Source organism: Globicephala melas, chromosome 3 (assembly GCF_963455315.2).
Source record: "Globicephala melas chromosome 3, mGloMel1.2, whole genome shotgun sequence".
In the NCBI taxonomy this organism is placed as follows: domain Eukaryota; kingdom Metazoa; phylum Chordata; class Mammalia; order Artiodactyla; family Delphinidae; genus Globicephala; species Globicephala melas.
In genome coordinates this window covers 160,902,154-160,927,926 of record NC_083316.1, presented here as the reverse complement: position 1 = coordinate 160,927,926, position 25,773 = coordinate 160,902,154, and the positions used below count along the sequence as shown (strand labels likewise).

Here is a 25,773-nt window from a genome sequence, read left to right as displayed (position 1 = left end):
TTGATTGTGGTGTTGGTTGCACAGCTCTGTGAATAGATTAAAAACCATTGAATTGTATACTTTAAATGAGTGAATGTTATATGAATTATATCTCAATAAAGCTGTTAAAAAGAAAACTAGAATATACCCCTCCACCTTCATCCCTACTTTGTTCCTCAAAAGTGGGATCTTATATCTTTCTTAATTTGCTTATTGAGGGAATTCCTGATGGTCTAGTGGTTAGTACTCCGAGCTTTCACTGCTGAGGGCACTGTCGGGGAACTAAGATCCCGCATGCCCCGCAGCGCAGCCAAAAAAGAAAAAAATTTTTTGCTTACTGATTATGTTCATGGACTCCGACACTAGAATGTTAGCTCCTGGAGGACAGATTTTTTTGGGTTGTTTCACCAATGAGTCCATTGTATTCCCAGGCATTAAGACTTAGGAACATCGTAGGCGCCCAATGAATATCTGCTGTGGGAATGCTGAGTGTCCCAAAAGTCTAATTACTCTGTCAGTCTTGTCTCTCCACCTTCACCCTGGCCTCCTTCTCCAAATCCTGCCTTGATCCCCACCGCTCAGATGAAGTGGACACGACAATCAATCTTGTTCCAAGTTGGCCTCTGGGCTCCATACACGTTTGTTGTTGTATTTTTGATCAGGATCGCAGTATCTTCCTCTCTCTCTCTCTCTGTCTCTGTCTCTGTCTCTGTCTCTCTCTGTGTGTCTCTCTCTCTGTCTCTCTGTCTCTCTCTCTACCTCAGAAAGAACAAGAACCCTCTGTGCCTTCCCTGTTTGGACCCCAGACAGTGCTGGTCCTGGGTGCGGTGGGGAAAAGGGGGCAGAGATTTGGTAAATCCTGAGGATGGGATGGCTGGGAAACTCAGAACACTTAAGGTCACTTTCCTAATGTGCCCCAATTTGGGAAGCCTTTGGGAAGCTGAGTCTGTGGCTCCCCTGTGGTGAATGGGCTGAGGTGGGGGTGCGGTAAGGAACCAAGATCAGCAAGTCTGTGCCTGGTACCACTGAGACCCTTCCTGGAAACTTCGGTTCCAAGGACTTGAGGGGCATGAGACATCCTAGCTATGTGTTTCTGCTGTCCCCGTGTGTCTCAACTTGGAACTGCATGAATTCAGAGTGTCAATACCAGCACCTAAGCCCAGCTTTGAGAATGCCACCCTCAATCTCCCATGACACTGAGGGTCAATCCGCCTGAAAAGATGCCTCTAGGAGGATGTCGGTGCATCAGACAGCCTCTAAGGTGGCTAAGATCCCAAAGATCCCTGCCCGCTGGTATTTACTCCGTGTGTAATGGCATCTCCTTGAATATGGGCGGGACATGTGACTTGCTTCCAACAAATGGAATACGGCAAAAATGATAAAAACTCCTTCTGATACTGGATTGTAGAGATTGTGATTTCATCTTGTTGTACCCTCCTCCTTCTCATCTTCGCTCATCCCTTCCTCCCTCCCCCTCCTCCCTTTTCCCCTCCCTCCCTACCTCTCTCTCTCTGTCTCAGTCTCTTTCCCTTTCTGTCTCTGTCTTTCTGCCCTATAAAAAGGTCCATATGTCCAGGAACTGTCACCAATCAGCAGAGAACTGAGATCTGAGGTTAGAAACGGATCTCCTATCGTTGGTCAAGATATTAGATGACCACAGTCTCTGCTAGCATCTTTTTTTTAAACTTTTTATTTTATATTGGAGTATAGCCAATTAACAATGTTGTGATAGTTTCAGGTGCACAGCAAAGGGACTCAGCCATACATATACATGTATCCATTCTCCCCCAAACTCCCTTCCCATCTAGGCTGTCACATAACATAGAGCAGAGTTCCCTGTGCTATACAGTAGGTCCTTGTTGGTTATCCATTTTAAATATAGCAGTGTGTACATGTCATTCCCAAACTCCCTAACTATCCCTTCCCCCCAGCCTTTCTCCCTGGTAACTATTATAAGTTTGTTCTCGAAGTCTGTGAGTCTGTTTCTGTTTGTAAATAAGTTCCTTTGTATCATTTCTTTTTAGATTCTGCATGTAAGTGATATCATAGGATATTTCTCTTTCTCTGTCTGACTTACTTCACTCAATATGACAATTTTTAGGTCCATCCATGTTGCTGCAAACGGAATTATTTCATTCTTTTTAATGGCTGAGTAATAATCCATTGTATATATGCACCACAGCTTTACCCATTTCTCTGTGGATGGACATGTAGGTTGCTTCCATGTCTTGGCTATTGTAAACAGTGCTACAATGAATTTTGGGGTGCATGTATCCTTTTGGACCATGTATTTCTCTGGATATATGCCCAGGAGCGGGATTGCTGGGTCATATGGTAGCTCTATTTTTAGTTTTTTAGGGAACCTCCGTACTGTTCTCCACAGTGGCTGTACCAGTTTACATTCCCACCAACAGTGTAAGAGGGTTCCCTTCTCTCCACACTGTCTCCAGCATTTGTCGTTTGTGGATTTTTTTTTTTTTTTCCTTCGGTACGCAGGCCTCTCACTGTTGTGGCCTCTCCCGTTGTGGAGCACAGGCTCCGGCCGCGCAGGCTCCGGCCGCGCAGCTCAGCGGCCATGGCTCACGGGCCTGGCAGCTCCGTGGCATGTGGGATCTTCCCGGACCAGGGCACGAACCCGCGTCCCCTGCATCGGCAGGTGGACTCTCAACCACTGCGCCACCAGGAAAGCCCCACTATAACCACTTTTATTCAACATAGTTTTGGAAGTCCTAGCTATGGCAATCAGAGAAGAAAAAGAAATAAAGGGAATCCAAATTGTAAAAGGAGTTAAACTGTCACTGTTTGCAGATGACATGATACTATACATAGAAAATCCTAAAGATGCTACCAGAAAACTACTAGAGATCATCAATGAATTTGGTAAAGTGAGCCATGGCCTCTGAGCCTGCGCGTCCGGAGCCTGTGCTCCGCAACGGGAGAGGCCACACGGTGAGAGGCCCGCGTACCGCAAAAAAAAAGAAAAAAAAATTTTTGAAAAGAGGAAAATCTATTAATTGCAGAGACCTAAATACAAGAGTGATAAGACATGACATTTAATCCTATTACCAGTTTTACAGTGCAAATATGACCAAATAATGACAAATTCATAGGAGTTAAACTAATAGAAGAACATCAAAGAAAAGGATCAGTAAAAAAAATTCAGGATTCTGTTTGTCCCTGGAGGGGAGGGGGTGATGCAAGTGGGAGAACAGTTGCATTCTAGAATGTCGGCAGTGCTTTAACTTCAGGATAGGTATGTGCATGTTTATTATGTTACTATTCCTGCAGAACTACACATAGGTTTTAAGTTCTCCTTTGTATATGATATTTTAACAAGTAAAATTGAGGAAAGGCCCTTCCATATTCTTAATTCTAAATATATTTCCCATGTTCTTCTAATATGGGTCATGCAGCTTAGAATTTAGAGGTCATCAGAATCTCCAAAAGTATTCATTAAGAGTTCTATAATCCCTTACATGTCTCCCCAGAGGTTCAAAGTCAGTTGTTCTTGCTGGAGGTCAGGGAAACCTCAGTATGAACGAAGGTCTCAGGTGATTCATCTCTGCAGCTGTTCTGTGGACATCAATGGAGGAAGCTCTGCACTAGAGTGAACAGGAATGCCAGGCAGGGAGCTGTTTCCCATGTTGGAGCTGAAAATAAAACCACCCCTCAACCACCAGTGAACAGAAAGTTCTTCACCCACTCTTGACTCTCCCTTGACAGCTCCACTGTTTTCACCTCACCCACAGAGATGATTCTGACTGGTGGCCTCTTGTTTCTGTGCTTCTGGGGAAAGTGATCCTGCTTATTTTGCCAGCTTCCCTTTCTCCTCTTCCTAAGGAACGGCACCAAGAAACGGGGGAGAGCTTAAACAAGCTTTATTTAGGAACGCTCCCGGGCGAGGTTCACTGGTCCGAGAGAAAGGGGCCAGAGAAGTCGCGCCCGGGCGAGGGTTGGGCAAGATTTTATAGGGGAAGAAGGGAAAGGGGTGTGGCGAATCCGGGAGGGCGCAGGGTATTCCTTATTTGGTGGTCTTTTCGGGTATCGTGGCAATATCTGGTCCGGTCGCATCAGTCTTGGGAACGTTAGTCCCGCCCCGCGAAAGGCGGGAAGGCTGGGCCGGGTGGAAAGTCCCCAGGTCAGTTCCTGGAACTGGGTACTCCGGACAGTCTCCAGATCAGTGTCTGGAACTGGGTGGTCCGGAGAGTTTCGGTCTGATGCAACCTGTGAGTCTGATTGCGTTCCCCTGCCTCGGGCCAGTTGGCCTTACACTCTTGTCTTATTCTCAACATCTCCTTGTCAAAGGAAAGTAGTTCTCCATAGAATAAGACACATTTAATAATTTTCCATGAAGGCCCTAAGTCTGCACCCAATCTGCTAAGACATCAATGATACAATTAATTTTATTCAAGGATGTTTCTCTATGTGGACTCCACTAGAGATGTGTAAGAAACAAAGCAATAGGGACTTCCCTGGTGGTGCAGTGGTTAAGAATCTGCCTGCCAGTGCAGGCGACGCGGGTTCGAGCCCTGATCCGGGAAGATCCCACATGCCGTGGAGCAGCTAAGCCCGTGGGCCACAACTACTGAGCCTGCGCTCTAGAGCCCAGAAGCCACAACTACTGAGCCCACATGTCACAACTACTGAAGCCCACGTGCCTAGAGCCCATGCTCCACAATAAGGCAAGCCCCCGCGCTCCACAACTAGAGAAAGCCCGCACAGCAACAAAGACCCAATGCAGCCAAAAAATAAATTAATTTTTTAAAATGCTTAACTTAAATTAAAAAAAAAAGAAACAAAGCAATATAAGATGACTGAGGAGGGACTTCCCTGGTGGTGCAGTGGATAAGACTACGTGATCCCAATGCAGGGGGCCTGGGTTTGATCCCTGATCAAAGAACTAGATCCCACATGCGTGCCACCACTAAGGAGCTCACGTGTTGCAACTAAGACCCAGTGCAACTAAATAAATATTAAAAAAAAGTTGAGGAAAATAATATGACTAAGGAGAGAAGTAAAAGCTCAGATACAGTCTTACAAATAAGCCAGTGAAGCCCATCAACAGACAAATGGATAAAGAGGATGTGGCACATATATACAATGGAATATTACTCAGCCATAAAAAGGAATGAAATTGGGTCATTTGTAGAGACTTGGATGGACCTAGAGGCTGTCATACAGAGTGAAGTAAGTCAGAAAGAGAAAAACAAATACTGTATGCTAACATATATATATGGAATCTAAAACAACAACAACAAAAAGTTATGAAGAACCTCGGGGCAGGACAGGAATAAAGACACAGACGTAGAGAATGGACTTGAGGACACCGAGAGGGGGAAGGGTAAGCTGGGACAAAGTGAGAGAGTGGCATGGACTTATATATACTACCAAATGTAAAATAGATAGTGAGTGGGAAGCCACCGCATAGCACAGGGAGATCAGCTCGGTGCTTTGTGACCACCTAGAGGGGTGGGATAGGGAGTGTGGGAGGGAGATGCAAGAGGGAGGAGATATGGGGATATATGTATACGTATAGCTGATTCACTTTGTTATACAGCAGAAACTAACACACCATTGTAAAGCAATTATACTCCAATAAAGATGTTAAAAAAAAAAGAATGAGAAAAACAAATATCGTATAGTAATGTGTATATGTGGAATCTAGAAAAATGGTACAGATGAACTGGTTTGCAAGGCAGAAATAGAGACACAGATGTAGAGAACCAACATATGGACACCAAGGGGGGAAAGTGGGGGTGGTGATGGCGGTGGTGGGATGAATTGGAGATTGGGATTGACATATATACACTTATATGTATAAAATAGATAACTAATAAGAACCTGCTGTATAAAAAAGATAAAATAAAATTCAAAAAAAAGCCAATGAGAAGATTTCAAAGGAAAAACGATGCCAGAAGATTACCAAACTTTGCCCTGCTTACCTAACAAATATTTATTTTATCATATTATTCACACCAACGGAAAAGCCTGATAAATATAACAGTAAATGAAAACAAATCTAACTGCTGAAGCAAGTGATAAAGTTATGTGAAGACAATAGGATTATAAGAGTTAAGAAGATATGCAAGATATGGAACACAGCAATACTAGTTAAATTTTATTGAAGCATTGTCCTGTTTTTGTCCAGTAATTACACTACATATGATAAGAGTAAGGTTCTCATAGTAATCATTTCCCCTATACCAGGAATTAGATTAAGTAGGTGGCGTATGATCCTGTTCTCAGTGATAAGATTGAAGGTAATACCTTATGGATGATGCCACGGAAATATCCGTTATAAATAGTCCCTCAATTAACCTCAGACCCAGGGAAGGTCAGTCAGGGTTTTTTGTTATTTGGGTTTTTTTCCTCTGGGAATCATATCTAGATATGATACCTGCATCTGTGAAGCCATCTGGGTCCATGAGGGGAATCAGCCCTAGCACGAAGCCACTTCCTGGAGGAATGAATGAATCTCTACTTTCCTGCTCCTGCGCAATTTTCTACCTCTGAGATCCTTGTAATGAAGATATCTTTATTGTTTGCACATATTAGACTCAGGATTAATTTCTCTCATTAGGAAGAAAGTCTTCCTCACTGATCAGTTTCAAACATCACACAATCATTTCAAACTACTGAGATAATCTAATCACAAAAAATTGTATACAAAATAAAGCTGAGTGTTCTGGGTGCTAATGTTGCCCCACACATGTACAATTTACCAGTGACCAGTCTCAAGGATTCCTGATCTGGGGTATGAAAGATCAACCACTACGTCCCACAGTAGGCTTAACTCTGGGGTGCAATTCACACGGTGCTACCCATAGAATCGAGCAGAATCTACTTCTGCATGACCACAGACTTCTTTAAATCATTTCCTTGACCTATCCACCTTTTCCCACTTCCCTTGTGCTCAGAACATTCCCCACAAAATTACTATACCATGAACCTCTGCCTCAGATTCAGCTTCCATAGACCTTAACTGAAGAAACTTTTCTTAGAGAATGGAAATCACAGTGCTAAAAAAAAAAAAAAAAAAGAGCACTTCAGGTTTTAACCCTAAGTTAAAATGCACTTAGCGATCATGGTATCTATTTACCAAAGAACCTACTGCTGAAAGAGTCAGGCATTCTAGCTCATCCGTATTCCTTTTACTTTGATTCATTCTAGTGAACCCATCCCAAATCGGATGACACAATCACAGAAAAGAAATACTCTACCAATAAGTTTCCTCAAAACTCCCTTCATGTCTCTGTTCCTCAGGCTGTAGATGAAGGGGTGCATCACAGGAGCGACCACAGTGTACATCAGTGAAGCCACTGCAGTCTTCCTGGAAGAGTCAGTAACTGCCGAACTAATGTACACCCCAAAAGCTGTCCCATAGAAAAAGGAAACCACTGAGAGGTGAGACCCACAGGTAGAAAAAGCTTTCTACTTTCTGCCTGATGAGGGCATTTTCAAAATGGAGGAAACAATTTGAATATACGAGAAAATGATTCCAGAAAGAGGAACACCAGCAAATATGCCAGCTGCAAAATATACCAGGATGTTATTGATGAGGGTATCAGAACATGCAAGTTTGATGACCTGAACAACTTCACAGAAGAGGGAGATTTCCAGGTCTGTGCAAAAGGACAGTTGCAGCACCATCAGACTATGGAACAGGGCATCTGCAATGCTAATGAACAAGGAGAGTAGAATCAGCTGAACACAGAGGCGGGGGTTCATGCTGACTGTGTATCTCAGTGGGTGACAAATAGCCACATAACGATCGTAGGCCATTATTACTAAAAGGAGAAAATTTTCCCAGCAAACAAAAGTCGGAACAAAGCTGATCTGGGTGAGGCAGCCTCTATACGTGATGCTCTGATTCTGTGCTTGGATGTTCTCCAGGATCTTTGGGATCATGGTGGTGCTGAAACAGATGTCAGTAAAGGACAGATTGGAGAGAAAGAAGTACATGGGAGTGTGGAGTTGGAAGTCAGAGATGACAGCCTAGATGATGAGAAGGTTTCCCAGGATGGTGATCAGGTACACGGACAGGAACAGTTTGAAGAAAGTGGTCTTCGGTTCTGGATCCTCTGTCAGTCTCACGAGAAGAAATTCTGCAACATCTGTTTGGTTTCTGGGTTCCATATTGTTGATAAATCTGATGGAAAAGATGTGGTCCCTAGTCCAGCAGCAGGAGTATCACCAGAGGCAAACACCAGTTTGGGAAGGGAAGTAATAGAATGGGGGGATGCTTTCCATATGCTTGTTATTTTGTTATTTTGAAAAAAGACCTGAAGTTAATAAAGCAGTGTGTCAACATTTGTTAATTCTCGAAAGGATCTAGGAATGGTCATTTTAAAAATTACACTATGATGTTCTGATTATTTATAACATTTGGTAACTTTATTAGGAGAAACAGGTAGTCAGGCTGATGAGTCTAACTGGATTGCCACCTCCTTTCTCAGAGACCTCACAGCCTGGCAACAGAGATAACACAGAGCTGTGTTAAAAACACAGAACTGGAAGATACAGTAAAACTGCCCAAGCCTCCTCCCCGAAACCACTACAGAAATGAAGTTAAATGCCCGCCAAGTTGAAAACAATCACCATGTTTGTAAATGAGCGTGTTCTTTGCCATTGTGGAGAGAGAGTAGGAGACTGACAGAATGAGAGCTCTTTGAGGATTTCAGGAAAGGTACGAGGGAACATGTCAAGATGGGAGACAGGCATGAGGCAAATGAATGCCTTGGTTCTAATCATTTTATGCATGTCCTTTCCTCACAGTTTCCCCTGGATAAACTTGTAGTAAAACACCTGCCCTGATTTCCAAACATTAACAAAGGGACATTTTGCTACCTGGATGACTTCACCGTGCAATGATGGAATCTCTCCTAGAGGTGCAATGATGGAATCTCTCCTAGAGATGCAATGATGCATCTCTGCTAGATGTTCAGTGATGGAGACTAAAGTTCTATAAGAGGAGAGGGACTGAGTGAAGCTCCAGGCTCCTGGGCAAGAAGGCTTATCTCCAGGAGGAGGTACAGGTGTGCTGTTTCTTTACCGGGGAAATGCTGTTGAGTGCGTTTTTCACAATTTGTAGTCTCTGTACCTTTGGAGGACCAATATCCAAAGCTCCTCATTAGCCAAACAATTTCATCATCACGCTGATGCCAGTGCAGTGCAAATCCTTAAAGGCCAAGAAGATCTAATGGAACAATTCAGGGTGGTTGATTCCCTGATGCTATGAAGCCAGGTGTTCATCATTCACTGCTCCACCTCTCTCTGTTCACACGTATTTCACATACAATGCAAATGTGGACAAACCATTCTTCTCTAACTGGACTCTAGTATTCTTTTTTTAGATACAACCAATGGCATATCTATGCAATCAATGATATCAGGAAGCCTGGTTATAATTGTAGGTTATGAAGTTATTTATTTATTCATTCATTTCAGCCATATAAGAAGGAATGAAATTCTGACACATTACAACATGGATAAACCCTAAAAACATGATGCTCTGCGAAATCAGCCAGACAAAAAAGGACAAATATTGTATGATTTCAGTTATAAGGTACATAGAATAGGCAACTTCATAAGGGCAGAAAGTAGACTGGGGGCTACAGGGGAGAGGGTGAGAAGGATTGATTTTTGAGAGTGCCGGAATATATTAAAAGTTGTTTATTTCCGTACTGAGTAATCAAATCATGTTGATATCGATGGAGTGAATAAGGTCACATGTGGAGATATTTCATTGGAAGTTTATTTGCCCTGCTTTTTTCATTATATTGAAAGAACAATTCTGAATTTTCATTCTCGAAAATTGTTTGTGGCTTTTTTTTTCTGTATTAACTTTTTTATTAGTGGCTTTTTTTTTTTTTTTTTTTTTTTTTTTGCGGTACGAGGGCCTCTCACTGTTGTGGCCTCTCCCGTTGCGGAGCAACAGGCTCTGGACGCGCAGGCTCAGTGGCCATGGCTCATGGGCCCAGCCGCTCCGCGGCATGTGGGATCTTCCTGCACCAGGGCACGAACCCGTGTCCCCTGCATCGGCAGACGGACTCTCAACCACTGCGCCACCAGGGAAGCCCTAGTGGCTTATTTTTAAAGTGCTTAAATTCCTCAGTCTTTACCTTTTGGATTGTATTAGTCTCTCAGGTGCTCAACTCCTCTGAGGTTATAAAAATATCTTTGTATATGGTCTTCCAAAATATTTAATCACTTTGACTTTTGCTTAACATTGGAATGATTTTTGTTTGTTTTTGTCTAGAGAGAACGATGTTATTTATCAGTTTCAATTCCCTTTTTTTGACTTTTTAAAATTGTGGCGAAATAGATATAAAATTTATCATTTCAGCCATTTAAAGTGTTCAGTTCCATGGCACTAAGAACATTCACAATGTTGTGGGACCACCACCATTAACCATCTCCTGAACTTTTTCATCACCCTGAACAGAAATTCTTTACGCATTCAACAATAACTCCGGGGAATACCCTGGCAGTCCAGTGATTAGGACTCAGCACTTTCACCGCCTTGGCCTGGGTTCAATCCCTGGTCACAGAATTAAAATCCCACAAGCCATGATGTAAACAGCCAAAAACAAACAAACAAACAAAAAACAATAACTCCACATTTCATTCTTTTCTTAGAGCTTTCAAAAGGAGCCCAACACTTTGACTTTAGCCCAATGTAGCTGATTTCAGGCTTCTGACTTCCAGGACTGCAAGAGAATACATTTGTGTTGTTTTAGGATACTAAGCTTGTGGTAATGTGTCACAATGACAATAGGAAACTAATACAGGACATATGTCCCAAATCAGGCTGATAAGAAAAACAATGTCTTTTGGGTGTCTCCTTGGAAAGATTCTTTCTGCATTGCAAAGAGACCTAAGGAGAGGCAGCCAGTTTTCTGTTTCTGGTTATTGTGTCTGTAATGTCCCTGCACAGCTATAGGCATTGATGACCATCATGGGAACAGCCTTAGGAGGAAGGCTTAGGCAGAAAGAAATGCAGCCCTGTGTTTTTGTGCCTAGACCTATCTGACCTCTAAAGTCATTGTTAGAAAAGATGATAAAGTGATCGTTTATCATTTCCCTATGAGAGTTGAGACTTTTGCCTCATTATTGCTGAAAGCACGCATGTATTCTCTCTGAGAGTATCAAAGTCTCTCAAATCTTCCACAATTGTAAATATAATTATGCCAATTTTGTAGATGAGGAAACTGAGCTTAGAGGGTTCAAGTAAACTGTCAAAGGTCACATAGCTACTGTTTAGCAGAGGTAGGATTCAAATCCAGGTGGTCTGATTCCAAAATTCTCACCCCCCAGAAATATAAAAATAAAAAAGAAACACCAAAAAAATTTCTTTAATTAAAAACAAATTCTCACCCTTAACCATCTGATATCTGGTCTTAAGTATTTCAAGAAGGTGGTCAGACTTGCTGGACCTCTCCTTAATTTATTTCTCTGTGTTATATTCCAGCAGTGTAAGCCTAAAGCAACTGGAAATCAATGGAAAGATGATATTCTAGAGATGAGTTTCCTCAAAGCCCCTATCATAGCCTTGCTCCTCAGACTACAGATAAAGGGGTTCATCATAGGGGTGACCACAGTGTACATCACTGATACTACTGCACTCTTCTTGGAGGAGTGAGTGGCTGCAGAACTAAAGTACACCCCAAAACCTGTCCCGTAAAACAAGGAAACAACTATTATGTGTGACCCACAGATGGAAAATGCCTTATCCTGACGGGATTTTCAGGACAGAGGAGACAATTCGAGTATAAGAGAAAATTATCCCAGAGAGAGGAATAACGTCCAACAGGCTGGTCACTAAATACAGGAGGACGTTATTAATGAGGATATCAGAACAGGCGAGATTGAGAATATGAGCTAGTTCACAGAAAAAGAGGGGACTTTTTAATTCTGTGCAAAAGGACAGCCGCAGTGCCATCAAAGTGTGGAGCAGGGCATCCACAACACTAACAAAGGAGGAGATCAGAACCAGCAGCCTGCAGAGCTTGCGGTTCATGATGACACTGTACCTCAGTGGGTGACAGATGGCCACAAATCGATCATAGGCCATCGTGGCCAGAATTCCAGTTTTCAGTCCAGCAAAAGTCAAGACAAAGCAGATTTGGGTGAGGAATCCTGTGTAACTGGCGGATTTGCTCTGTGTCTGGATGTTCACTAGCATCTTTGGGATTGTGGTGGTGGTGAAACAGATGTCAATGAAAGACAGATTAGAGGGGAAGAAGTACATGGGAGTGTGCAGGTGGGAGTTATAGATACTGGCTAGGATGATGAGCAAGTTACCAAGCACAGTGACCACGTATATGGACAGGAAGAGGCAGAATAGGAGGGGCTGCAGTTCTGGATCCCCTGACAGTCCCAGAAGGAGGAATTCTGCAGTATCAGAGAGGTTTCAGGGTTTCACGTTGTCAATGGGTCTGTTAGAAAGATGGTGACAAGGAAACAAAACTTCAGAGAAACTTCCTTAATATTGTCCATATTTTGAAACCAATCAGTTACAGGTCTTTTCTCCTTCCTTGTCTCCCCTCTTCTTTCCTCGCTTTACATTCCCATAAAGCTTCGCCCCACACCACCCCCTGTCCCAAGCTTTTTTTTTTTTTTTTTTTGCGGTACGCGAGCCTCTCACTGCTGCGGCCTCTCCCGTTGCAGGGCACAGGCTCCGGACGCGCAGGCCCAGCGGCCATGGCTTACGGGCCCAGCCGCTCCGCGGCACGTGGGATCCTCCAATCCTTTCAGTTATTGGCTGAAATACTTCCATAAAGATGAAATTTCCCGAATTAAATAGGTGGATTTCTGGGAGTTCCCTGGTCGTCTAGTGGCTAAGACTCCACTCTCCCAACACAGGATGCCCGGGTTCAATCCCTGGTCAGGAAACTAGATCCCACATGCCACAGCTAAAGATCCCGCACTGACAATGAAGATCCCTCGTGCTGTATCTAAGACCAGGCGTAGCCAAATAACTAAATAAATATTTTGTAAAAAATAGATTTATTTCTTATAAGAAATTGAGTTCTTATAAGAAAGAATACTTCTTGATTCTTGTGTTCATCACTTTTTAAAATAATTGGTTTTCAGCATTATCCAACGATAAATGCTGTCATCATGAACTCCTGGATTTTAAATGCATTCGATATATTTCAATACACTGCAGTTGTTATTTATATTCTCAAATTGTCTTTTGGCCAGTGAAAGTCTTCTCAGCTTGCCTCTGCAGTCCTTCTGAAATGAACTCAGCAGCCTCGTATCTCCCTCAACTTTGACATGAAAGCTGTTCTTTGCCCATCATCTTGCAATAGATACATATATCAAATCATTATATTGTACACCTAAAACTAATACAATGTTCTATGTCAATTATATCTCAATTTTTTAAAAAAGAAAGAAAATGTCAAGAGTAAGCTACAGGGACTTCCCTGGTGGTGCACTGGTTAAGAATCCGCCTTCCAATGCAGGGGACAGGGGTTCGAGCCCTGGTCCGGGAAGATTCCACATGCCGCGGGAGCAACTAAGCCCGTGCACCACAACTAGTGAGCCCGCACACCGCAGCTACTGAAGTCCGCATGCCTAGAAGCCGTGCTCTGCAGTAAGAGAAGCCACCACAATGAGAAGCCTGCGCACTGCAACAAAGAGTAGCCCCCGCTAGCCACAACTAGAGAAAGCCCACGCTCAGCAAAAAAGACCCAACGCAGCCAAAAGAAAAAGAAATACTTGACCTACACCTACATTTCATACAACTTATAGTTGAAAAGGCAGGTTCACATGCCCATGTGCTCCAACACACATGTAAGTTTTCCTGTGACTGCACTGAGACCCTGCTTACTCTGTAAGCTTGTGGCTCTGGACTTCTGTCCTGGTGGTTTTCTTCTGAGCACCTAGCATGCCCTGTAATGATGTCTGCCTTCGTCACAATCTTTTAAAGGTGGCTGAAGCTAATATGGCAAAAGCTTGGCATTAATTCTGGAAGGTGGTTGCATGGCTGTTTATTTTACTGCTTGCTGTGCAGTTCTCATGGTTTAAAATATTTTGTAATGTTTTGTTTGGAGGTTTTCAAAGAAAGACTAAACAGTAGACTCAACGTCCTCTCTCAGAGTCCTCAGAAGCAAGAGATAAGGACAAGACTTGATTGAGTTCTCTAAAGACGAAATCTGGAATGAGGACTGGGAAAATTGAGAAGCCAAACTCACGTCACTCCAGCCCCACTCACTACCAAATAGATGAGGGAAACCAGAGAATTGTAAAAACATCTGCCAGATTTCTGAAGAGGCTAATTCATACTCAGCTGGGGAAGGAATCCCTTGGATTTAGAAGACAGAATAGGAGCCAGAAATGATGAAAGCTGATTGCAAATAGGATGAATGTGGAAAAGTAAATATACCAAGAACGTCAAAAACTTGTCATCTCACTGGTAATTCCACTGAACTTTATCTTACCTCTTGGATGTCCTCCAGATAGGCTGGTTAAAAAAATAAACTGTTCCATTTCTCACTGCATTTATTGGGCACTTCAGATTACCTTGGAGCCATCAATGTACTCATTCACCTTTCCTCTGGATATTGAAGGATGGGGATGGAAGATCTGTCTCCAGGAAGGGCAGATGGACCAAGTAAGGCAACTGGATGCTGGGCAAGAGGGATCACCTCAGGAGACTACAGTACGCTCTTTCCTGACCTGAGTAGGGCTGTTGAGTAGAGTGGTCACAGACAGACTATACGCAGTCTCTGTGGCCCTGGGGGCTCAGTTTCCAAAGCTCCTCATTAGCCACATGTGTACTGTCATTACTTCCCCCAGGCAGCTTATATCCTTAAGGAACACAGATGCTAGAAGGGAGAGCTCCTGCATTGCTGACTTCCTGACCCTGAGAGGACAGACAGGTATATGCCATTTTCTTCCCACGTCTCCTCTCACATCCAGGGTATCGCATTATTGGATTCTCAGGTCTAACCTTAAGGGACCTGATGGCCTCCTCCTAAGACCAACTCCCAGCCTTCTCTGAGCCAGAGATTATCACTAAAGGACTAGGGAAGAGTGGTTTAAGTCTCCATAGGGACAGAGACTCAGGGATGCAGGGAATGTATCATGGGATCATTGTCACACTGTCACTTAAGAAAATTTTCTCCTTTCTTAATTAAAGTCCCTACATGAATGAAGTTAGTAGGAAAGAGGTAGCAAGGAAACCAATTTACTAGTTACTTGGGCAGGCTTTTCGAGGTTGCCTGAAAAATAGACATAAACCAACAAACTTAAAGAAAGCACAAAAAAGCACTAATCATAAAGGAAGTGACTGATAAACTGATTGCATTAATACTGAGAAACACTGAGGGATATACAGCAACTCCCTATTATTGCAACTTTTCTCTAAGTGTAAAAGTAGTTCAATATAAAATTTTAAAAAATCAAAATATGGCACTCCATACTCAGCAAAATGGCCAAACTGAAAAGACAATGTGAAATATTGGCAAGAGACTGGGAATGTAAATTGGTGCAACTACTTTGGAAAATTGTTTGGTAGTTTTGAATAAATACGCACTCCTAAACACATACCCAACAAAATTATGTACAATTGTGAATCAAAAAACATGTACAATAATGTTTGTGGCAGAGCCATTTGTAAAATATCCCAGCTATAAACAGATAAAATGTTCAAAACAGTTGAATGATAAAGTGTGCATATTCATTCTATAGAAAACTATGCAACAATCAAAATAAACTCCTGCTAAATGCAACAGCAAAAATCAATCTTGAAAATGTAATGTTGAGCAGAAGCAGCCAGGCACAAATGATAACATATGGTATCAGGCACAGAGTGCACATAACCTTAAATACACTAAAAATCATTGAATTTTACACTTCGAATGGGTGAACTTTTGTGGTATGTGAATTATATCTCAATAAAGTTGTTTTTAAAATACATGACTCCAGGGAATTCCCTGGCAGTCCAGTGGTTAGCACTCAGCACTCACTGCCAGGGCCCAGGTTCGATCCCTGGTTGGGGAACTAAGATTCCACAAGCCTCGCAGCGTGGCCAAAAAAAAAGACACACATGAACTTATTTAGGTAACATAAACGGACTCACAGACATAGAAAACAAACTCATGGTTACCAAAGGGAAAAGGGGTGAGGAAGGGATAAATTAGGAGTTTGGGATTAGCAGATACAAACTACTATATATAAAATAGATAAACAACAAAGTCCCACATCTACTGTCTAGCACAGGGAACTATATTCAATATCCTATAATAAACCATAATGGAAAAGAATATGAAAAGAATATGTATACCTATAACTGTATCACTTTACTGTACACCAGAAACGAACACAACGTTGTAAATCAACTATAGTTTGACTTAAAAAATTAAAAAGACATGATTCCATAGAGTACCTACATTCTGGTGGTAGGAATCAGAGTGATTAGTAATGGAAAGAGCGTTAAAGAATGATTCTCAGGTGCCTATAATATTCTATACCTTTTTTTTTTTTTGCTGTACACGGACCTCTCACTGTCATGGCCTCTCCCGTTGCGGAGCACAGGCTCCGGACGTGCAGGCTCAGCGGCCATGGTTCACGGGCCCAGCCGCTCCGCAGCATGTGGGATCTTCCTGGACCGGGGCACGAACCCATGTCCCCTGCATTGGCAGGCAGACTCTCAACCACTGCGCCACCAGGGAAGCCCTAATATTCTATATCTTAACCGGAGTGTACAGCAGTTAATATAGAAGTGTTCTACCTTGTAAAAATTCATGCAGTTGTACATTCTTCTACATGTTAAATGTAAACAAAATGTGTTGGAAAAAGTTCAGAATTCCAAGGAGAATTTCACCATCTGCAATCTTCATGGGAAGGTTCATTACAGACTTTGTGCAGGCAATGGTAGGTTAGGACACATGAAATATAGAGGTACACAGATGATTTGTAAGCACAACTTAAGAGCTTTATCCAATAGGTAAACTTCTATTAAACATACATCCCTGTACCAAATAATTTTTCACTTTTGTTACCATATATAAAACTTTATTTTTAAAAACTGACCATCTGTGGACTCTGTTGATTAGTGACTAGTCAATTAGGAGTGAAAAAAGAAAAACAAAAACCTCCCTACCACCACCACACACACAAAACAAAGGAACAAACACGTGGAAAACATGTTGGCTTAAAACATTAGGTGTTTATTTTTCTCAAGTAACAAGTCTTTTTTTTTTTTTTTTTTTTTGCGGTACTTGGGCCTCTCACTGTTGTGGCCTCTCCCGTTGCAGAGCACAGGCTCCGGACGCGCAGGCTCAGTGGCCATGGCTCACGGGCCCAGCTGCTCTGCGGCATGTGGGATCTTCCCGGACTGGGGCATGAACCTGTGTCCCCTGCATCGGCAGGCAGACTCTCAACCACTGCGCCACCAGGGAAGCCCAAGTAACAAGTCTTGAAGATATTAAAACATTTTCCCTTCAGCGTTATCACATATCTTCTAAGGGATAATGAATGAATAAAGGATTTCTCACAGTCATTGCATAACTTAGGTTTCTTCCATATATGCATTACTTAGAGGCTTTCTCACATTCTTCACAACCAGTTCTTTTCACTTAGCATTTGGTTGTATGCCTTAAAGATTGAGAGTTCACTGAAAGCTACTTTACATGGATATCATTAAAAGGGGATTTATTGAGCATGAGTTCTCTCATGACGCCGAAGGGGAAAGGATTTACTGAAACCTTGCCCACAGACATTGCATTTATAGGGCTTTTCTTTAGTATGTATTCTTTTGTGCACATTGAGATTACACTTTACACTAAAGGATTTTCCGCAATGATTACACTCGTAGGGTTTCTCTCCAGTGTGAATTCTCATGTGTACTGTAAGGGACACATGCCTGCTAAAAGCTTTTCCACACTCACTGCACTTAAAAGGTTTCTTGTCCCTGGTATGGATTTTCATATGCCTCCCATAAGATAAGAGACCATGGAAGGTTTTCCCACATTCCTTACATTCATGTTTCATTTTCATGTGAATTTTCTTGTGCAAAATAAGGAAAGATTTCACTCTGAAGTCTTTTCCACATTGATTACATGTAAAGGGTTTTTCTCCAGTGTGAATTCTCACATGTTCTTTAAGACATGAACGATCCCTGAAAGCCTTCCCACAGTCATTGCACTTACAGGGTTTCTCTCCAGTATGAATTTTCTTGTGCGTGATAAGGTTGGAGCTCAGCCTAAAAGCTTTCCCACATTGATCACACTTGAAAGGTTTCTCTCCAGTATGTATCCGCAGGTGTACCTTAAGAGATGACTGACTACTCAGGGCTTTACCACAATGGCTACATTCAACGGATTTCTCTCCGGTGTGGATTCTCTCATGTCTTTTAAAATATGGGAGAATACTGAAAGTTTTCCCACAGTCATTGCACGTATAGGGTTTCTCTCCAGTATGTATTATCTGGTGTATGGCAAGCCTATAGCTTCTACTGAAGGTTTTGGTGCATTGATCACATTTGTAGGGTTTTTCTTCTGAATGAGTCCCTGAATGTTGTCTGAGAAGTGAGCTATCTCGGAAGGTTTTTCCACAGTCACGGCACTCATAGGGCTTCTCCCCGGTATGAATTCTCTTGTGACGCGTAAGGTAAGAGCTTGAGCTGTAGGCTTTCCCACACTGATCACACTTATACGGTTTTTCTCCAGTGTGGATTCTCATGTGCAACTTAATGGATGAATGGCTCTGTAATACTTTACCACACTGATTACACTCAAAAGGTTTCTCTCTAGAGTGAGTTTTTTCATCCTTCTTAAGGTGTGAGATTGAATTTACGACTTTCCCCAAGTCACTGCGTTCATGGGATGTCTCTTCTGTATGTTGTCTCTTGTGCCCAGCTAAGTTAGAACTCCTGAGGAAGGCATTCTCGTCCTTTTTACATTCATAAGATTTTTCCCGAGGAAGAATTCCCTCAGATGGCTTAAGACGTGAAGAATCTCTAAGGGCTTTTGCAGAGTCAAGGTATCGATGGGCTTTCTTGCTAGGGTAAATTTTATTCTGAGTAATGTTAAATTTCACACTCAAGGCTTCAACAATTTCACTGCATTGAATGGGATTGCCTCCAAGACTTTGTTCCTATTGATTAAAATATGAGTTACAATCACAGGATTTATCATGTTCATGACTGAGAATCTCCCCTGACATAAATTCTGATACATCTCATGAGCACTTTATTAGCATGAGAGTTTCACATTTTCTTAGTGAATATGCAGTTTCTGACTGAGTTTATCAGCTTGAATAAGCTGATTGCTCTACCAGATGGCACTGGAGTCTCTTCAACAGATTTAAGATAAAATTGCCTTAGAGTGAGTATCTTAAACATTTAACAACTAATCCCATTATGCAATTATTTACCTTGGGGATTCTCTGTAACCATTTTTGGAACTAAGTTATGAGTTTCCTTCAAATGAATACTTAGAGAATCTTCTGCTTTCTATTGGTGAAATGAGTGTGATATCACTCATATTACCCTCTAGTCCTTTTCTATCTTATAGAATTCTGGACTTCTAATGTGAGGACAAGAAATTATCCCATGTGACTCTTACCTTCTTGCCATTGAGCGTATATTTCTCCAAAATACCTTGTTTTTGCTGTTGTTGTTTGGTTTTAAGGAGAATCAGCTCATCTGAACAAAGTGGGAAAAAGTTTTGGAAAAGACATGGTGACAATATGCTGACAAAAAGCAGGTAGTGCCCCAACCCAATCTGAAACAAATGGGAAACATAACCTCAAGTTCCTAGAGTATAAAATGGTGGGATGTTTAGCACAGGGAACAGATCTTGTAGGCAAGACATTCATATATGCCTGGTGCTCACCCGAACAGGTGTCTTGGTGAATTCTTCTCTCTACTATGTCCATTTCATCTTCCTGCTCCATCTGGGTGATGAGAGGAGGCTTGCTGAGTTGATGTCCTATTATGGGGAAAGATACATATGAGAGGACCATGCAGTATACAACAAAAACTACCATCAAACTGTGACAACAACTTGTTCTTTGAGGTTCTGAAGATAGGCAGTTGTGACTTTATAAGCAGCAAAATGACAAAATTCTAACAGAGAAAGCAAAAGTAAAGCATTTCAGAGATCAACTTTCCATAAATGGAAAATTGTCTTTCCAAGAGAAATTACTGAACCTTGGTAAGTGAACAGGATCTGTGACATTTTAATTTAAGAATATTCCCATCCCGGGCTTCCCTGGTGGTGCAGTGGTTGAGAGTCCGCCTGCCAATGCAGGGGACACGGGTTCGTGCCCCGGTCCGGGAAGATCCCACGTGCTGCAGAGCGGCTGGGCCCGTGAGCCATGGCCGCCAAGCCTGCATGTCCGGAGCCTGCGCGTCCGGAGCCTGCGCGTCCAGAGCCTGTGCTCCGCAACGGGAGGCCACAACAGTGAGAGACCCGTGTACCGCAAAAAAAAAAAGACGGGAAATAAGTGTTGGTAAGAATGTGGAGAATTTGGAACCTGCATACGTTGCTGAAGGGAATGTAAAATGATACAGCCAGTTTGGAAAACAGTTTGGCAGCTCCTCAAAATGTTAAGTATAAAGTTACCAAATGACCCAACAATTTTACTCTTAGGCATATATCCAAGATAAAGGACAACATATGTCCACACAAAAACTTGTGAGTGTTTGTAGCAGCACTGTTCGTAACAGCAAGTGTCAAAAGCCAAATGTCCATCAACTGATGAATGGATAAACAAAATGTTGTATATCTATGCAAGAGAATATTATTCAGCAATGAATAGGACAGAAGTACTGACATATGCTACAACAAGGATGAACCTTGAAAACATTACACTAAGTGAAAAAATAAGTCACAAAAGACCACATTTGGTATGATTCCATTAATATGAAATGCTGAATAGGGAAACCTGTAGAAAAGGAAAGTAGATTAGTTGTTGCCAGGGGCTGCACGCAGGGAGGAATCAAACACCCTGTAGGTGGAGCAACAAAAATGTTATGGAATTAGACAGTGGTGACGGTTGCACAGCTATATGAAGGTACTAGAAAAAAAAAACCATTGTACTGTACACTTCAAATGAGTAAATTATGGTATGTGAATTAGGTCTCAATATGGCAATTTTTCTTAAAAGTAAAAGCCTACAAAAAAAACCTCCTATAGTCTGTATCACAAGTCGATTGGGTCTTACTCACCCAAGAAATCCATGCTCAAATTCAGTAAATAAATCAAGGGATTCTGTTAGTCTTACCCAGTGAAACCACGTTTCTATAGTTCTCTAGCATCACATCTCTGTGCAGTTTTCTCTGAGATGAATTCAGCAATGCCCACTCCTCCTGGGTGAAGTCCACGGCCACATCCTCAAAGGTTATTGAGTTCTAAAATGACAACACATCCTGTCTCAACCAGCCACCAACCCCACCAATGTTGCTGGGGAGAGGATCATGCACCATAGCACTGGAAATGAAACACCTGTTTCACAGTAAATTCAAGATTCTGATGAGGGCTCTTCATTTAACCCAGGATTTAGTTCTCAGAATCTTTCCTTCTCTATTCATGCTCACGCCTTAAGGAATTTCAACCAGCCTCAAGAATTTAAGGCCTCTCTAACACATGATGAAATGTATCTCTCCACTCCTAGCCTGAAAGCTTTCATAATCGTACTCTCTTCTATCTGCAGGGTTAATCAGAGACCTGAACACGTTGCAAGAATGAGAGAAATACTTCCTAAATGAAAAAATTATTTCCCATAGAGTGGCCATACATTTTTAAGGCTAAGACAGTCTTATATCCTTCTTTTACTTTTTACTTCTTTTACTAACAGCACTAAGCAGGAGAGATGCCTGAAAAAAAACTGTAAGTAGTAAGGTAATAGAAGAATTTTTTTTTGGAAGTCCCTTAACCACCATCAGAAGTTTCAAAATGCAGGAGGGGTTATGAGGTTCCAGAGTACTGGAAGGAGATGCATTCACCCCAGGGGACAGGAATGTATTTTAGGAGAAAGAAAAAAAATTATGACTCACTTGTAACCCAGAGTGCAAGTTTTCCATCTCTGTGATCCTCTCATGGGCACAGGAAGGGTCTAGGACAGGCAGAGCTAGAGGAGAGGGTGACATGAGTTTCTAGGCACATACATAGTCTCAACTTTCCTAGCAAGGGAAGTTGAAAGTCAGAAAGGTTGAGTTGTTACCCTTCCCAGCTTTATAAAACAAATGGATGGGATAAGGAGATGCCACCCCGAAATTTTCTTCCCTCTCCCCACCACGCACATACGCCCTTCCTCTAGAATCCCAAAGGGCACTGAATCCGACATGAGCAAATTCTGGGGCACCAAGTGTTCACAGAGCTCCATACCCACCTCCTTTCATTTCAGCCCCTTCTTCCCAGTCCCCTGTGGCTACTCAACTCCCTTATTCTGTGCCCACTTAATCCTGGTAAAGTGAATCTACCCTAGGAACTCACCACATATAGTGGACAGATGTGGGGCTGCCATTCTGCAAGTCCGTAAGTAGTAAATATGATCAGACAGCAACCAGGAGAACAAGGATGCTCCTCTTACTGCTTCTATGATCCACTCCAGGCAGGGCTCTGAAATAAAGAAATACTAACAAGAGAATTCACAAGCTTTCTGTTTCTCCTTTGCACTTAGGACAGTTACATCACCATGCATCCAATATGTGTTCCTTTCAGATTCAAGCTGTCTGTGATCCTGGGTCATTGTTTTGCACGCCATGTACAACCTCAAAGCAATATAGTGGGTATTCTTGACCTTCTCCATTCCTAATGTACATTCTCCACATTATGAAACCACATTACCCACCACTTATCAAAAATTCCATCTCCACTGAGGCACCTCACTGGCTTCTCCCCTGAATTAGCACCAACATATAGACCTGACCCATTAAAGTCACTGTCACCTGACTCCCATTCTTCATTTTAACTCCCATCCCTGCTCGGATTGAAGATGATTCCATGTTCTTGGGCATAAACTAGCAAACGTCCATGGCTTCCACATCTCAACCAAACACCTTAAATTTATCATCACCTGAGACTCTTGCTCTCTATGAAGGCAAAAAGTCAGACATCCCACTTTCTGAACACAGTAGGTATACTTCCATCTTGTTCACTTTTTTGCCTGTATTGCATCTGCTTTCCTACCTCATAGAAGCTTCCAAGCCATCCATACTTCCACCATATTGCTATTTATAATCCTCATTTCCTTGGCACTACATATGAAATGCCATGACCCATCCCTTCAATAATATATTTTCTAAAACCTCAAATTCCTCTCTGAGGAATCATAACACCTGCCTTAGATAATTCCAACCATCTGTCTATCCTGCCTGGGTAGTTCCTATCCAATAAATTATACGGGAAGCACTAAAAATTTGAGTCCATATACTCTAAATGGGGCTTCAACACTAAAGGAAAAGCCCAACAGGCAATTTAAACTCCTAGTTATCCAAAGACCTTTTCACAATTCCTCCAAGATTTTGAATCTCATATGGTCTCAACCTTATCTCTTCAATAAATGATCTTACATCTTACTTTGCAAAGAAACTCTTAACAATGAAAGAAGGATTCCTCATTTTCTTGCCACTAGTACAAAAGTGTTCCACAACATCATGGTTTCTTTCACTTTGCAAACAAGATGTGTCTGCCTTCTTATCTAACGTCAATATCTGCTACTTTGCTATGTCATGTTTCCCACCTTTGGCACATTTTGAGCTGGATACTTCTTTGTTATGGGGGTACCATCCTATCACTGTAGGATGCTTAGTAGCATCCCTGGACTCTATCCAGTAGTATCCCCTCTAGTTGTGAAAGGGATATTGCCAAATGTCCCCTAGAGGGCAAAATTTCCCCTTTAAGAACCACTGGTCTAATCCCTTCCTACCTTCTCAGAGAGCTTGCTTTATTAATTATTCCTTTGCTCTTTTCCATCACCATCAACTTCTACTCCACTGTACTCATACTTCTAACATTGAAACATAATCAAAGATGTCCCATCTTACAACAAAGTCCTACTGTATAGCACAGAGAACTGTATTCAATATCCTATGATAAACCCTAATGCAAAAGATTAAAAAAAAAAAAAGGAATGTTAAAAAAAAATGAAGAGAAAGTGCATGGGCTTGGAGACAGGTATTTTCCTTACTAATTTTTTTTTCCTTTTTCCTTGGTAATTTTTCTAAAGTTTGAGAGTTATCTTAAAATAAGTGATTGCATAGTTTTACATCTTCTAAATATTGCCTTGTATTTTCTAATACATATTGCCTTGCATCTCTTCTTTGTAAATAAATGTTCTTGTTCATCTGAAAAAAATTAAAAATCTCCCCTTTTTTTTTTTTTTTTGCAGTACACGGGTCTCTCACTGCTGTGGCCTCTCCCGTTGCGGAGCACAGGCTCCGGACGCGCAGGCTCAGCGGCCATGGCTCACGGGCCCAGCCGCTCCGCGGCACATGGGATCTTCCCGGACTGGGGCACGAACCCGTGTCCCCTGCATCGGCAGGCGGACTCTCAACCACTGCGCCACCAGGGAAGCCCAAAATCTCCAATCTTGAAACAAATTCATGCCTTTGGGTCCCCCTTAGCCCTACAGTTACTGCTCAGTCCCTCTTCCTTTTCTCCATCCAGCTTCTGGAAAGACTGGTCTACCCTCTCATTCTCCCCATTTCCTCACCTCCCTTAATTACACTCCAAACTGGTTTCTGTCTCACCACCACCTCACTGACACTGCTCTGCCAAGACTGCCAAGGATTTAAGAGGATTAATCCAGTGAATGCCATCCTGTCTTTGACTTAGTTCATCAGAAAAATTCTATCACTATTTTCTTCTATAAATCAGCCTCTGTTCTGGGCTTTTGTTACCATAATCTCCCGGTTGGCATCCGTAAGGCCAGCAGGTCCGGGGAAGGGCCCAGGGAGTCAGACGGATCCCCCGCCAGGGTGGTTAATGCAGCCGGACACACGAGCAGCATCAACCCGGGACTTTGCCCTCGGCCCCGGTCTTCCCGCTCCCCGAGGGGCGGAACCAACGGCTCTGAGGCTGATGCAACCGCCCGCTCCCCGAGGGGCGGGACCAACGGCTCTGACGCTGATGCAACCGTCCGCTCCCCGAGGGGCGGGACCAACGGCTCTGAGGCTGATGCAACCGCCCAGCTCCCCGAGGGGCGGGACCAACGGCTCTGAGGCTGATGCAACCGCCCGCTCCCCGAGGGGCGGAACCAACGGCTCTGAAGCTGATGCAACCGACAAACGACATTGCCACAACATCCAAAAGATTACCAAAAAAGGGGGTTGCTTCACACAGCAAGCGTCTCCCCTGCGTCCACCCCTATAAATCTTGTTCGCGCCCGCACCCAGGCGCGACTTCTCTGGCCCCTTTCTCTCGGACCAGTGAACCTCGCCCGGGAGCGTTCCCAAATAAAGCTTGTTTAAGCTCTCCTCCGTTTTTGGTGCCGTTCCTTACAGCATCTTATTTCTCTGGCCACTGTCTTTCAGGATCATTGGCCAGCTCCTCTCCCACTGTTAACTGTCCTCAAGGCTCAGTCGTGGCCCTTATCTCTCACCTTATTCTGTGTATTCCACATCTATGCATTCCCTTGAAATTGAATTCCATCTCGGGACTTCCCTGGTGGCGCAGCGGAAGACTCCGCTCCCAATGCAGAGGGCCCGGGTTAGATTCCCTGGTCAGGGAACTAGATCCCACATGCATGCCACAACTAAGAGTTCGTCTGCCACACTAAGGAGCCCAGGTGCCGCAACTAAGACCCGGTGCAACCAAATAAATATTAAAAATA

General features: G+C 42.7%; 3 protein-coding genes across 3 annotated transcripts; all 3 read right to left on the bottom strand.

The window, feature by feature from the left end:
- Positions 1–7,140: 7,140 nt before the first annotated feature.
- Positions 7,141–8,115, bottom strand: LOC115865541 (olfactory receptor 7G1-like). The gene is given in 1 exon segment (XM_030880423.2): positions 7,141–8,115. A coding segment is annotated over 1 exon segment (975 nt).
- A 3,360-nt stretch (positions 8,116–11,475) lies between these two features.
- On the bottom strand, positions 11,476–13,878 carry LOC115865542 (olfactory receptor 7G3-like). Its single transcript, XM_030880424.2, is given in 4 exon segments — positions 11,476–11,710; positions 11,712–12,372; positions 13,230–13,267; positions 13,820–13,878. Coding segments are annotated over 4 exon segments (993 nt in total).
- Positions 13,879–17,646: 3,768 nt separating this feature from the next.
- Positions 17,647–22,464, bottom strand: LOC115865318 (zinc finger protein 726-like). The gene is made up of 6 exons (XM_070045106.1): positions 22,434–22,464; positions 21,995–22,068; positions 21,223–21,349; positions 19,830–19,925; positions 19,560–19,639; positions 17,647–19,089 (listed from the first exon to the last, which is right to left on the bottom strand). Exons 1-6 carry the CDS (start codon positions 22,462–22,464, stop codon positions 17,647–17,649), a joined length of 1,851 nt encoding a protein of 616 aa, XP_069901207.1.
- Positions 22,465–25,773: the final 3,309 nt, after the last annotated feature.

What these genes read in the sequence shown, in the direction of transcription:
- LOC115865318 (XM_070045106.1), bottom strand. Translation starts at nt 22,464, where the DNA reads ATGGCAGCCCCACATCTGTCCACTATATGTG. An exon ending in ACATCTGTCCACTATATGTG is followed by an intron (nt 22,069 to 22,433) that starts GTGAGTTCCTAG and finishes CCTCTCCTCTAG; the next exon opens with CTCTGCCTGTCCTAGACCCT. An exon ending in TAGAAACGTGGTTTCACTGG is followed by an intron (nt 19,926 to 21,222) that starts GTAAGACTAACA and finishes TCCCCATAATAG; the next exon opens with GACATCAACTCAGCAAGCCT.